Source organism: Phytophthora cinnamomi, assembly GCF_018691715.1.
Source record: "Phytophthora cinnamomi strain GKB4 chromosome Unknown Contig127, whole genome shotgun sequence".
Lineage (NCBI taxonomy): Eukaryota > Oomycota > Peronosporomycetes > Peronosporales > Peronosporaceae > Phytophthora > Phytophthora cinnamomi.
This window is the reverse complement of record NW_027151060.1, coordinates 499734-514925: the sequence shown is the minus strand read 5'-3', so window position 1 is coordinate 514925 and position 15192 is coordinate 499734. Positions and strand designations below refer to the sequence as shown.

At 54.5% G+C, this 15192-nt stretch overlaps 1 protein-coding gene across 1 annotated transcript; it reads right to left on the bottom strand.

Moving 5' to 3' along the window:
• Positions 1–9143: 9143 nt before the first annotated feature.
• Positions 9144–14041, bottom strand: IUM83_07156 (reverse transcriptase; the record flags this gene model as incomplete). The annotated part of the gene is made up of 4 exons (XM_067931422.1): positions 9144–9944; positions 10051–10322; positions 10689–11027; positions 13387–14041. 4 exons carry the CDS (start codon positions 14039–14041, stop codon positions 9144–9146), a joined length of 2067 nt encoding a protein of 688 aa, XP_067780406.1.
• Positions 14042–15192: the final 1151 nt, after the last annotated feature.

Here is a 15192-nt window from a genome sequence, read left to right as displayed (position 1 = left end):
CTGGAAGCGCTTCACGCGCGACTTGCACGATGGACGCATCGAGCAAGTCTGCGTTCTTTCGGACAGCGAAAGAACGGAGAGCGAGAGCGAAGAGCTGAGGCAGCTCTTCATGGGAAGTACCACTGAGAGTGAAGACACTCTCAGTGCGAAGACGAAGCGAGAGCGCTTCGAGGAACAAGGTTGGGACTCGCTGAAGTCGAGTCCCTATTACAATTTGTTGAAGGAGTACAAAGACGTACTCCCGGAAGACATTCCTGCGGAGCTTCCGCAGGATAAGGGCATTCAGCACGAGATTGATCTCGTGCCGGGCACGAAGTACTGTGTCACGCGGCAGTGGCCACTGCCGCGAGAGCAAAGTGAAAGCGATCGACGACTTCTTTGAAAGTCGTCGTAAAGCAGGACAAGTGCGGGAATCAAAGTCCCCGCACAGTGCTCCGACGTTCTGTGTCAAGAAGCCACAGGGCGGATGGCGCATCGTTCATGCCTACAACAAGCTGAACGATGCGACGGTACCGGCGCAGACGCCGATACCGCGAAGGATGTTATCATCGATTCGATGGCCGGGAGCACCGTTTACAGTGCTCTCGACTTGCGAGATGGATTTTATCAAATCCTAATGCGTGAGAGCGATATCCCTCTCACGGCAGTGAGCACGCCAAGCGGCATGCTCTGGGAATGGCTAGTAATGCCACAGGGGCTTAAGAACGCCCTGCGACTTTCAACAGGTGCGTGACGCACTTGTTGCGCTCGGTGCGCGACTTCGCACCGAGCTACTTCGATGATGTATTCATCCACAGCCGGGCTGTGGACGGGAAGACCGACGTAGAGATGCACAGGGTGCATCTCCGGAAGCTACTTGAGCTTATGAGAACACATAAGCTCTACGCGAACCTGAAGAAGTGTATCTTCGGGGCGAGCGAGATACCCGTCCTCGGGTGTCTCGTAGGGAAGAATGGTGTTCGCCCTGACCCGGAAAAGGTCAGAGTGATAAATGAATGGCCAACGCCTTCAAGTGTCAAGGAATTGAGGCAGTTCCTTGGCTTGGCCACGTACTTGTGCAAGTACGTGGAGGATTATGCGGGCAAGATCCGCCCGCTGTCACAACTTCTTAAGAAAGAAGCTGTGTGGAATTGGACACCCGATTGCCAAAAAGCATTCGTTGCAGTCAAGCGGGGCTTGACTGAGGCGCCGATCTTGGCAGTGACTGACCAAGATCGCCCATTTCACGTAGTATGTGACGCATCCGACTTTGCAATCGGATGCGCGTTGATGCAGCACGATCACGAGGGCCGTGATCGTGTCGTCTACTACCAATCGCGTCAGCTGAAACCAGCTGAGCGCAACTATCCGGTGCATGACAAGGAACTCCTTGCCATGAAGTATGCACTCGCAAACTTCCGAGTGTATTTGCTTGGGAGTAGACCATTTGTGGTCTACACCGACCATGCTTCACTGCGTACCGCAGTGAAGTCGCCACACATTTCACAAAGAATGGCGAGATGGCTCTCATTCTTTGCGGAGTATAACTTCCGGGTCGAATACAAACCCGGAAGATTGAACGTGGTGGCCGACGCGTTATCACGTCGGCCGGACTATGCAGAAGCTGTTGACGTCAATGCCATTGACGCCATGCGATCGAGCAAACCCACATCATCTCTGTTGGATGATGTGAAGGCCGCGTACGCGCACGACGCGGATGCGAAGCTCTTGCTGGCCTATGGCACAGCGCCTTCTGACAAGTCCCGTCAGAACTGCCCAAGCACCTTCGAGCGCGTGCACACCGCTTTCGTGTGCACGACGGACTACTGCTGTACAATGCAGTCGACGACAACGCGGATCGCGTTGTCGTTAAATGACCATGACCTGCGACTCAGGATCATGTACGAGTATCATGATGCCCCGACTGCGGGACATCTCGGACGTGAAGACTTACGTCCTTCTCACGCGCGACTTCTACTGGCACCACCAGTATAAGTGGGTACGCAAGTACATCCGTGCTTGCGAGTATGCCAACGCGTGAAGCCTGCGCCATTCGCGCAGGCTCCGCTGTAATCACTACCGACTCCGTCGGAGTGTTGGAAGTCCATGTCTTTGGACTTCATCTTTGGTCTTCCCCGGATAGCGGAGGGAACACCGGTGTTGTGGTCTTTGTAGACCGTTTCAGCAAGATGGTACATCTTGCTGCGGTGCCAGCAGAGGTGACCGCGAAGCAGGCGGCCCGTCTGCTCGTCGACATGGTGTTCAAACACCATGGCATGCCGTCCGACATCGTGTCGGACAGAGACCACGCTTCATAGCGCACCTGTGGCAAGAAGTGTTTACACTTCTTGGGAGCCAACTTTCCATGTCGACTGCGGATCATCCGCAGACGGACGGTCAAACCGAGCGCGTGAATCGCGTGCTCGTCGATATGTTGAAGAGCTACGCTCGTTCCAATACTGGAGCGAGTGCTTATCGATGGCAGAGTTTGCCATCAATAACTTAGTGCATGCCTCGACCGGGCATACACCGTTCTACGTGAATGCCATGCGACATCCACGTCTACCAAGTTTACTCGGAGTGATGGCTCCCACTTTAAGTGGGGAGGATCTACGACTGCAATACAGCAACCGCAGAAACCGCTGACACTTGCACAGTGTCAGCTGCAACAATGGACAAACCACGAGTCTGCGCAGGGCGCAGAACTCCCTAACAAGGCCAACGACCACGGGTCTGCGCAGGGCGCAGACACCGCAAAACCACGCAGAGGCCGGGCCTCTGGCGAGAGCGAGCTGAATGACTTCAGCTCGGATGCAATCAGTTTCATCACCAAAAGACAGCCGTAATTCGGTTTGTCCAAGACACAATAGCAGCTTCTGTTGATCAGCAGAGCTGAACGCAAACAATGCGGGCAGAAACACAAATGAATTCAAAGTTGGTTCATTAGTTTTGTTAGCTACACAAAACCTGCCTAGACATGCAGTTTGGTTCGGAGCAAGCAAGCTTGCTCCGCTTCATCGGGCCGTTCACTGTGTTGGCACGGCACGGCAACGCATACGCTAGACATACCGTCTAGCATGCGCCTCCATCCGACCTTTACGTCGGACGACTGAAACCATACTGCAGCACGAGCCATCAGCTCGGCTGACCCGAAACCTCGGCAGGAGCCGAGGCAGAAGCGGAGAGACTTGGCCTCGGCGACGAGCAACCTCTCCTCCAGCGCGCGGACGCGCTGGAGCAACACTTCATCTGGGTCCCCAGCTCGACCTGGATATTCGAGGCGGTCTGCGAGACCGCCGCGACTTTTCTGGTTCGCCAGCTCCTGTTTCAGGGCGGCGAACTCAGCGCCCTGAGACGCTCCACGACGGTCGCGGTCGTGGAGAGGCATACTGATCAGCCGGGGCTGATCATACCAGGCGTGTTCCCACCCCCGCCACCGCCGATCCGTGACGCCCGCGGCTCAACCCGCTGGATTGTTGAGCGGATTGTTGACCATAGTATCCCGAAAACGAACCCTCAAGGGCTCGTTGTCGTATTCGTTGGAGAGGATTTCCTCCCCATCGAGATACATGAGCCGCGGAACGTCTTGCTGGAGGACGTTCCGGAAATGGTGAGGGCGTACGAAGAGCAGTACGCGCTGGCGCAGCGGAAGTAACACGAGCGCTGCGATCATCGCTAGCACGAACCCTCACGTGCTAAGAACTTAGCACGGAGCTCTTTGAGACTCTCGGGCACACGGAACGACGTGTACCCGTTCAGGTCGCGGTCGCTCAAGCGGACCGCGCCTGGAAAGCACTTCGTGCACTGAGAGCCCTCGGGCACAGTGCACGGCACATTTGCCTCCACAGCAGCAACATGAAGTTGCTCCAGCTTTCCACGCTTCGAGTAGGTCTCGAAGCGATCACGCGCTTGCTTAATCCGATCACGGTAAGCACTCGGCCTCTTGTTGAAGTTCTCAACAAAGGCGTTCCAGCTTTGACAAAGTGCCTGCCATTCGGGCACTTTGCTGCGAAAGAGGTCTTCTTGCTTTGAAACCATCGGGCTCATGGAAGAGTCCGATGTAATAATCGCGCCTTTGATGCGTTTCCGCATCAAAGTGCAGCTCGGCAGCCACAGCGTCATCTTTGATGGCGCTGCATACGTACAGCGGTACCTCATTCGGAGGTACCGAGTTCCCAAACCGGTCCGCAATCTCGGATGCGGACGGCATCCATGGATCGCGCGCTGCAGGCAGCGCGCGGAGCCTAGCGCGCGAGTACTGAGAGCCCCAGCGGAAGCGAGTGGGGTATCGCTCTCAGTACGCGAACGCTTCGAACTCGAAGCGTCCGATTCGTCCTTCACGCGGACGAACGTTCTTGGCGTGAGGGTCGAGCGATTCGCTCGACACTGAGTCTTTCGCTTTGAGGGCGAGTCCTCCTCGCCCTCCATATCTTCATCGTCGTCGTCGAAGTCGACGACGTCGCCGTACTTCGCCTTCTGGCGTTCGAGTAGTCGTCGATGGAGAGATGACTCCCCACCGACTTTGGACTTCTTCTGAGGCGCTTTCATCGTTGAATGAGCGCGGATTTTCTCCAAACGCGGAGAATTGACGAATGGTCAATTCCAAAAGATTGACGTGCGGGGACCCCGCGCGTCTAACCTTAAGGGGGGGGATGGTGTAACGGGGTTACACGCACAAGTGGCTGCAAGCCACTTGTGAATTTAACAGATAGTGTAGTGGGTCTAACTTGACTCACTACTTTAGCTTACACGTTGCGCAACGTGTATGAGGAAGCGTAAGTACTTAGTAATTACTTAGGTTAATTATATTTGAGTACACAAATATAAGTTAACTTAGACAAGACTCCAAGTAGCTAGTTTAAGGTAAAATGAGAACTGTATTGTTTGTAAATTGATCTTCCTCTAAAGTCTGCTAAAAACTGTTTATCATCTATGAAAGGGTTGGCAGCGGCTGGCTGTCAGAGCCCCGCTAATATGCATGTCTCTGATTGGTAGAAAGATGCTGCTTTCTACCAATAGGATCTTTTGGGTATGTGTGGACCACTCACTGTGGTGGTCCACTTCAATGTATCCATCGGTGTGTCTTACACCAATGTGAGGAAGTATCCAAAACGTTTAACAGATAACCTATCTGTTAAATTCACAAGTGGCTTGCAGCCACTTGTACGTGTAACCCCGTTACACCATCCCCCCTATAAGGTTAGACGCGCGGGGTCCCCGCACGTCAATCTTTGGAATTGACCATTCGTCAATTCTCCGCGTTTGAGAAGAAATCCGCGCTCATTCAACGATGAGCGCGCCTCAGAAGAAGTCCGCAAAGTCGATGGGGAGTCATCTCTCCATCGACGACTACTTCGAACGCCAGAAGGCGAAGTACGGTGACGTCGTCGACTTCGACGACGACGATGAAGACATGGAGGGAGAGGAGGACTCGCCCTCTAAGCGCAAAGAATCAGTGTCGAGCGAATCGCTCGACCCTCACGCCAAGAACGTTCGTCCGCGTGAAGGGGACGAATCGGACGCTTCGAGTTCGAAGCGTTCGCGTACTGAGAGTGATACCCCACTCGCCTCAGCTGGGGCTCTCAGTACCCGCGCTGCTGCTGCAGCGCGTGATGTTAAAGCTCAAGGCTCTCCGCGCGCTGATGCGCCTGCAGCGCGCGATCCGTGGATGCCGTCCGCATCCGAGATTGCGGACCGGTTTGGGAACTCGGTACCTCCGAATGAGGTACCGCTGTGCGTATGCAGCGCCATCAAAGATGACGCTGTGGCTGCCGAGCTGCACTTTGATGCGGAAACGCATCAAAGGCGCGATTACTACATCGGACTCTTTCATGAGCTCCGATGGTTTCAAAGCAAGAAGACCTCTTCTCGCAGCAAAGTGCCCGAATGGCAGGCACTTTGTCAAAGCTGGAACGCCTTTGTTGAGAACTTCAACAAGAGGCCGAGTGCTTACCGTGATCGGATTAAGCAGCGTGATCGCTTCGAGACGTACTCGAAGCGTGGAAAGTTGGAGCAACTTCATGTTGCTGCTGAGGAGGCAAATGTGCCGTGCGCTGTGCCCGAGGGCTTTCAGTGCACGAAGTGCTTTCAGGCGCGGTCCGCTTGAGCGACCGCGACCTGAACGGGTACACGTCGTTCCGTGTGCCCGAGAGTCTCAAAGAGCTCCGTGCTAAGTTCTTAGCACGTGAGGGTTCGGGCGCTGGCGATGATCGCAGCGCTCGCTCTACTTCCGCTGTGCCAGCGCGTACTGCTCGTACGCCCTCACCATTTCCGGAACGTCCTCCAGCAAGACGTTCCGCGGCTCCCATGTATCTCGATGGGGAGGAAATCCTCTCCAACGAATACGAAAACGAGCCCCTTGAGGGTTCGTTTTCGGGATACTATGGTCAACAATCCGCTCAACAATCCAGCGGGTTGAGCCGCGGGCGTCACGGATCGGCGGTGGCGGGGTGGGAACACGCCCGGGTATGATCAGCCCCGGGCTGATCAGTATGCGCCTCTCCACGACCGGGTGACCGTGGTGGAGCGTCTGCAGGGCGCTGAGTTCGCCGCCCTAAAACAGGAGCTGGCGAACCAGAAGGCTTAAGTCGCGACGGTCTCGCAGACCGCCTCGAATATCCAGGTCGAGCTGGGGACCCAGATGAAGGGTTGCTCCAGCGCGTCCGCGCGCTGGAGGAGAGGTTGCTCGTTGCCGAGGCCAAGTCCTCCGCTTCTGCCTCGGCTCCTGCCGAGGCTTCGGGTCAGCCGAGCTAGATGGCTCGTGCTGCCGGTATGGCTTCAGCCGTCCGACGTAAAAGGTCGGATGGAGGCGCATGCTAGACGGTATGTCTAGCGTGTATGCGTTGCCGTGCCGTGCCAACACAGTGAACGGCCCGATGAAGCGCGGAGCAAGCTTGCTTGCTCCGAAATCCGAAACTGCATGTCTAGGCAGGTTTTGTGTAGCTAACAAAACTAATGAACCAACTTTGAATTCATTTGTGTTGCTTCTGCCCGCATTGTCTGCGTTCAGCTTCTGTTGATCAACAGAAGCTGCTATTGTGTCTTGGACAAACCGAATTACGGCTGTCTTTTGGTGATGAAACTGATTGCATCCGAGCTGAAGTCATTCAGCTCGCTCTCCGCTAGAGGCCCGGCCTCTGCGTGGTTCTTTGCGGTGTCTGCGCCCTGCGCAGACCCGTGGTCGTTGGCCATGTTGTTGGGGGAGTCTGCGCCCTGCGCAGACTCATGTGGTTTGTCCATTGTTGCAGCTGACACTGTGCAAGTGTCAGCGGTTTTCTGCGGCTGCTGTATTGCAGTCGTAGATCCTCCCCCACTTAAAGTGGGAGCCATCACTCCGAGTAAACTCGGTAGACGTGGATGTCGCATGGCATTCACGTAGAACGGTGTATGCCCTGTCGAGGCATGCACTAAGTTATTGATGGCAAACTCTGCCATCGATAAGCACTCGCTCCAGTATTGGAACGAGTGAGCGTAGCTCTTCAACATATCGACGAGCACGCGATTCACGCGCTCGGTTTGACCGTCCGTCTGCGGATGATCCGCAGTCGACATGGAAAGCTGGCTCCCAAGAAGTGTAAACACTTCTTGCCACAGGTGCGCTATGAAGCGCGGGTCTCTGTCCGACACGATGTCGGACGGCATGCCATGGTGTTTGAACACCATGTCGACGAGCAGACGGGCCGTCTGCTTCGCGGTCACCTCTGCTGGCACCGCAGCAAGATGTACCATCTTGCTGAATCTTACTGAAACGGTCTACAAAGACCACAACACCGGTGTTCCCTCCGCTATCCGGGGGAAGACCAAAGATGAAGTCCAAAGACATGGACTTCCAACACTCCGACGGAGTCGGTAGTGATTGCAGCGGAGCCTGCGCGAATGGCGCAGGCTTCACGCGTTGGCATACTTCGCAAGCACGGATGTACTTGCGTACCCACTTATACTGGTGGTGCCAGTAGAAGTCGCGCGTGAGAAGGACGTAAGTCTTCTCACGTCCGAGATGTCCCGCAGCCGGGGCATCATGATATTCGTACATGATCCTGAGTCGCAGGTCATGGTCATTTGGCACGACAACGCGATCCGCGTTGTCGTCGATTGCATTGTACAGCAGTAGTCCGTCGTGCACACGAAAGCGGTGTGCACGCGCTCGAAGGTGCTTGGGCAGCTTCTGACGGGACTTGTCAGAAGGCGCTGTGCCATAGGCCAGCAAGAGCTTCGCGTCCGCGTCGTGCGCGTACGCGGCCTTCACATCATCCAACAGAGATGATGTGGGTTTGCTCGATCGCATGGCGTCAATGGCATTGACGTCAACAGCTTCTGCATAGTCTGGCCGACGTGATAACGCGTCGGCCACCACGTTCAATCTTCCGGGTTTGTATTCGACCCGGAAGTTATACTCCGCAAAGAATGAGAGCCATCTCGCCATTCTTTGTGAAATGTGGCGACTTCACTGCGGTGCGCAGTGAAGCATGGTCGGTGTAGACCACAAATGGTCTACTTCCAAGCAAATACACTCGGAACTGTGCGAGTGCATACTTCATGGCAAGGAGTTCCTTGTCATGCACCGGATAGTTGCGCTCAGCTGGCTTCAGCTGACGCGATTGGTAGACGACACGATCACGGCCCTCGTGATCGTGCTGCATAACGCGCATCCGATCGCGAAATCGGATGCGTCACACACTACGTGAAATGGGCGATCTTGGTCAGCCACTGCCAAGATCGGCGCCTCAGTCAAGCCCCGCTTGACTGTATCGAATGCCTTTTGGCAATCGGGTGTCGAATTCCACACAGCTTCTTTCTTAAGAAGCTGTGACAGCGGGCGGATCTTGCCCGCATAGTCCTCCACGTACTTGCACAAGTACGTGGCCAAGGAACTGCCTCAGTTCCTTGACACTTGATGGCGTTGGCCATTCGTTAATCACTCTGACCTTTTCTGGGTCAGGGCGGACACCATTCTTCCCTACGAGACACCCGAGGACGGGTATCTCGCTCGCCCCGAAGATACACTTCTTCAGGTTCGCGTAGAGCTTATGCTTTCGCATAAGCTCAAGTATGGAGATGCACCCTGTGCATCTCTACGTCGGTCTTCCCGTCCACAGCCCGGCTGTGGATGAATACATCATCGAAGTAGCTCGGTGCGAAGTCGCGCACCGAGCGCAACAAGTGCGTCACGCACCTGTTGAAAGTCGCAGGGCATTCTTAAGCCCCTGTGGCATTACTAGCCATTCCCAGAGCATGCCGCTTGGCGTGCTCACTGCCGTGAGAGGGATATCGCTCTCACGCATTAGGATTTGATAAAATCCATCTCGCAAGTCGAGAGCACTGTAAACGGTGCTCCCGGCCATCGAATCGATGATAACATCTTTTCGTGGTATCGGCGTTTGCGTTGGTACCGTCGCATCGTTCAGCTTGTTGTAGGCATGAACGATGCGCCATCCGCCCTGTGGCTTATTGACACAGAACGTCGGAGCACTGTGCGGGGACTTTGATTCCCGCACTTGTCCTGTTTTACGACGACTTTCAAAGAAGTCGTCGATCGCTTTCACTTGCTCTCGCGGCAGTGGCCACTGCCGCGTGACACAGTACTTCGTGCCCGGCACGAGATCAATCTCGTGCTGAATGCCCTTATCCTGCGGAAGCTCCGCAGGAATGTCTTCCGGGAGTACGTCTTTGTACTCCCTCAACAATTCGTAATAGGGACTCGACTTCAGCGAGTCCCAACCTTGTTCCTCGAAGCGCTCTCGCTTCGTCTTCGCACTGAGAGTGTCTTCACTCTCAGTGGTACTTCCCATGAAGAGCTGCCTCAGCTCTTCGCTCTCGCTCTCCGTTCTTTCGCTGTCCGAAAGAACGCAGACTTGCTCGATGCGTCCATCGTGCAAGTCGCGCGTGAAGCGCTTCCAGCTCATGGCTGGAAGCGAAGTCAACTCCGACGCCGTCGTCGGAGGACTAGCGAGTACCATGCCACGATACTGGAATCCAGTATCGGTGTGCGTCAAGACGCTTAGCGTCTTGACATTCGGCGTCACCGCCGCAGTCTGCCCAGCAGACTGCTCTTGTTGCGTCTCGGTCCCGGACCGAGACTTGCGCAGCGTTTTCCGCTTGCGCCGTCTTTTCTTGTTGTGCGGAGCCCGGCTCCGCACAGTTGTTCTTCTTGTCCAGGCCCGGCCGTGGACAGTCGTTCGCCGGCGGACCCTGTCCGCGGGCGCGCGGTATCAAGCCCGGCTTGACCGCATTTTCCTTCGTGCAGCCCGGCTGCACGGTAATGTGTCCTTCGCCGGCAGACCCTGTCTGCGGGCGCGCGATATCAAGCCCGGCTTGATCGCATAGCGCTTCGTCGTGCAGCCCGGCTGCACGACAGCATGGAAATTGCGTCAGTGCGGTACGTTTGCAACCGTCCGCACTGTTTGCAGCGTCAACTCCCGGAGTTGACACGCCTTCGTCACCTCGACGCCAATCATTGGCGGAGCCCCTCATGACCGAGGGTGCGTCGGCTCCCGGAGCCGACGCGTCGTTGTCGACCTGACCGCTTCGGGTCAGGGACTGTCCCTACACGCTTGAACGTGGGTGTTGGTTCCCGGAACCAACACATCTTTTTTCTTCCGACGTCGGCAGCATTGCCGACGTGGGTCTCACTTGTGCGCGCCCTCGCGCACTTCCTGGGCACTCCGGGACAGCATCATGAAGCGCTGTCTCGACTGGTGAGCCGCGCGCACCTGCTGGTGCGCGCGCTGCGGTAACAGGGCCATCGCTCTCTGTTCCGCTATCGCGTCCGAAGCGCACGAGCGTGCGCTTCTTCCAGTCTATCACCGGATCATGCCGTGCAAGCCACGGCATGCCCATTACTACGTCGAACTTATCGTCCAGATCCAGGACGATAAAGTGTTCGACAAACACTCGTTGTTTGTACGAGAAGCGCACGTTCACGACGCGCTTCTCGGTCTTCACGATGGCACCTGTTGCCAGTCGTACCTCCAGAAGACTTCGAGGTGTATCTTCCTCCTCGAAGTCAAGTCTCGACAGGCTTCGTAGTCGAACAAAGTTGTTCGACGCGCCTGAGTCTACCAAAGCTCGAAGAGAGTCACTCGCTCTCTTCGAGTAAACCTCAAGATGACTAGGTTCGGCCTGTCATCTTGTTTCTTGCAGTGAGAGCTGGTCTCACTGGGGCTGCAGTCCTTAGTGTCGCGTGCCCGATGTCAGCACGCGCGACTGCATTACCAGTAGGGCGCCCCGCGCCTACTGGATGTTCGCGTTTTTTGTTGGTCCGCGGCGATGCCTAGCATCGCCACGACGGCCACCTCCAGGGGGGCATGGGAGCTGTGCACTCCCGTGCAAAGTGACCGATCCTTCCGCAACGGAAGCATCGCACGTTACCTCCCTGCTGCTGGTAACCAGCAGTTGTTGCGCTCGAGAGGTCCATTGGTTCCGGACCTCCCGTCCTCGCTACCGGGCGTGGTTGCGGCCTCGGCACGTTCACATGCAGTTTAGCCTGCCGCAGGCTAAACTCCTCTTGCATGGCAAGAGTGATCGCAGCTTCGAGAGTACTCGGGTACTCTCGGAAGAGATAGGTCTTCACAGGCCCATCTCTAAGTCCTTTCATGAACGTGACGACCTTGGTCGCCTCGTCAATCGGTTAGTCACGATATTTGATACCAAATATCGTGCGCGCTGCGCGTAAGCATGGACATCATGCTTACCCTGCTGAAGGTCGAGGAACTCCGCCCTCGACCGGAATTCGTTTGCGGGGGCTCAAACGCTTGTTTGAGCTCCTCCTTGAATACTTCGTACGTGCTGAAGCACGTAGGATCGGAGAGTCGGCGTCCATACGCCCAACTCCTTGCGCGTCCGCCAAGGCAGGACATGGCGAACGCGACCTTCGACAGCGGGTCGACGATGCGTCGAGCCGCTATGGCTGTGTCGAGTTCGACAAGCCATCGGAGGAGAGGCTCGCCCTCTCTTCCCACGTAATTGCTTACGCTCAACTTTAATGGTTGAGCACGCGGTGTCGTCCCTGACGACGCCGTCACTGAGGAAGCAGCGTCACGCTGCTCCTTCATGATGAATCCCAGAGCAACACCATGTTGCTCCGTCGGCGATAGCGTGCGCAGCATTGTAGCTATCGCCGCTTCTCCAATGACTGTTGACAGTCGTTGGAGGGCCTCCCACTCTGGGTCAGACAGGTGGGGCAGTCAGCGCGTGCAACATGCGTTGCAGGCGTGTTGGAGCTCTCCATGGGCACCTCCGTGCTCATGTGGTTCTCGGCTCCGCGTTCGTACACCGCGTACGAACGTCAAGCAGTCGGTCGTTGGACGGACTACAAAGTGCTACCAGGTGTAGTGGGTCTAACTTGACTCACTACTTTAGCGTTGCGCAACGTGTATGAGGAAGCGTAAGTACTTAGTAATTACTTAGGTTAATTATATTTGAGTACACAAATATAAGTTAACTTAGACAAGACTCAAGTAGCTAGTTTAAGGTAAAATGAGAACTGTATTGTTTGTAGAATTGATCTTCCTCTAAAGTCTGCTAAAACTGTTTATCATCTATGAAGGGTTGGCGGCGGCTGGCTGTCAGAGCCCATAATATGCATGTCTCTGATTGGTGAAAGATGCTGCTTTCTACCAATAGGATCAAGTGTGGACCACTCACTGTGGTGGTCCACTTCAATGTATCCATCGGTGTGTCTTACACCAATGTGAGGAAGTATCCAAAACGTTTAACAGATAACCTATCTGTTAAATTCACAAGTGGCTTGCAGCCACTTGTACGTGTAACCCCGTTACAGATAGGTTATCTGTTAAAAGTTTTGGATACTTCCTCACATTGGTGTAAGGCACACCAATGGATACATTGAAGTGGACCACCACAGTGAGTGGTCCACACATACCCAAAAGATCCTATTGGTAGAAAGCAGCATCTTTCACCAATCAGAGACATGCATATTAGCGGGCTCTGACAGCCGCTGCCAACCCTTTCATAGATGATAAACAGTTTTTAGCGGATTTTTAGAGGAAGATCAATTTACAAACAATACAGTTCTCATTTTACCTTAAACTAGCTACTTGGAGTCTTGTCTAAGTTAACTTATATTTGTGTATTCAAATATAATTAACCTAAGTAATTACTAAGTACTTACGCTTCCTCATACACGTTGCGCAACGTGTAAGCTAAAGTAGTGAGTCAAGTTAGACCCACTACAAACATGGTTTTCTTTGCTGTCTTTTTTTTGCTTGTCCTTCTTTGCTCGTTTTGCAGACTTGGCTATCTCGATTTTCGCGACTCGCTTGCGCTGTAGTGATGGCTGCGGTAGTGCTGGCTGTGGTGTAGCAGGCGTAGAGTTACTCGGATGGACAAGCGGATTGGGAGGAAAATCATCGTCTTGAAACTCGTCAAGCGATGGCGAATTCGGTGTACCTGGAGAAAACATTGCTGTTGCAGTCTTTGACGTCAGACCAGCCATGCGCTGTGGGCGCTCAACGATGTCGTCACTTTCACCACTAATAGTGCTGCTGCCTCCAGAAGAGCTGGTGTGAGGGCTCGAGCTGGATGCATCATCATTCTCGTACGCATAGGCTAGCGCTCGGACCTCCGTTTCGGTAGGCACGCTCTCAGTGACTGCAGTGCATACAACAGCGCCGAGCTCGACCGTAGCATGCGCGTTCATGTTTGGCCGCTCACCGAAAAGAGCCTCCAGCCTGTAGAAGCACGGGCACATCTTCTCCAACTTGGTTGGGAGGGACACACCTTGACGTATCTCGGCAGCTGTTAGGCCCATGCCGGTTCCGCCTTGCAGCTTGAGCACCTCGCGAAACTTCTTCACCACGTTCTCCCAACGTTGCTGCATATTTCTTGGTTTGAGACTCTCGTATTTCTTGGTTTTGCTGCGGAGATGTGCGGCCATCTGCGTATACGCTGCCGACTTCGTGATCTTAGCCTTCCCCCCTACTGTAGTCTTCCCACTTGTGCCGTATATGCTCTCGAAGTTTGCTGGCTTCTCGATCCAAGACAGCAGAACCTTGATGCCAGCCTCCGTAAGATGTGTGTTCTTCGCCTCGTTGCAGGAGGCCATGGCGCGCCCACAATGAACGACAGGGGGGTAGGAGGGAGGGGGCTGCGTGTTCTTAGAGTCTTCGCCGCTGGTAGGCAAGTTGAAATGTGAACGAAGGCGATACCCCCGCCCCGTTACAAGATCCTCATCGATTCTGGGCGCGAAGACCTTCGCGCGCAAGGGCATCGCCTCGAGAAGAAGATTTTGGCGCGAAACCAGCACTTGCTTGTTTAGAAAAGCGTAGGTCGGCGAAACCAGCAACCCTTCGTGGCGAAAACCAGGGATCAACCAAACGAGAAACTAGTGCTATTTTCGGCAGGTTTGAGTCCCCCTATTATCACGTTTCGAGTCGCCGTGATTGAAGGACTGATGTCGAGGTTAGCGTTGCTGATGACAAACATCTAGCCAACATCGGGATAACCTGCGTCTCGTTTCCATGGAAAAGCTGCTGTATCCAGGGCGAGCGTATCCTATCGATAATTGACTCCACGCTTCAGTGACGTGTTTAACCTCTTCTGCAGCCAAAACCAAACGCTCCTCATTAGTATGACAGACCTGCGTTTGACGACAGCAGCACTTGAAGCATAGTGTTACAGCCTGCAACCTACACATTAAAAATCATCAAAGTTGTACAAGCGAGATTGGAATATTACCGAGATCGCCGCGGTCGATTCGACCAACGTGTTTCGCATTGCAGCCTGTAACGAAGCACCTTCACAAGAGAACTCTGCAACAGAACGATATGTATGCGATGTACATGTGCTGCAATACTCGAAAACCAAAAATCTAAAACAATACTTAATGCCCTTGAATCCAAGCAACGCCATCATAATTTATCCCACATCACTACGCTTCCCATCTCATCCCAGTTCAGCTCACCCAAGACAAACAACTGGGCTTGGACGATACTATCATCACGATAGTAGGTACATGTACTTCGACGTATGTAGCAGGGCGTCTGTGCAACAATCAACTGTATAATAGCACCGCCCGACCAGACCGAGACCACCGCCACGCCAATACAGCCAGCCCTCTCCTCAATCTCATCGTCGCGCGCTCATACCACACCGCTGGGGCTCGTTCCCGCGCGAGCACACAAATCTTCGTCCTGCATCCTGCAGGCTGCATGCACATTGTGCATTGCACTGCACAAGCAACGCCTACTGTAGTAC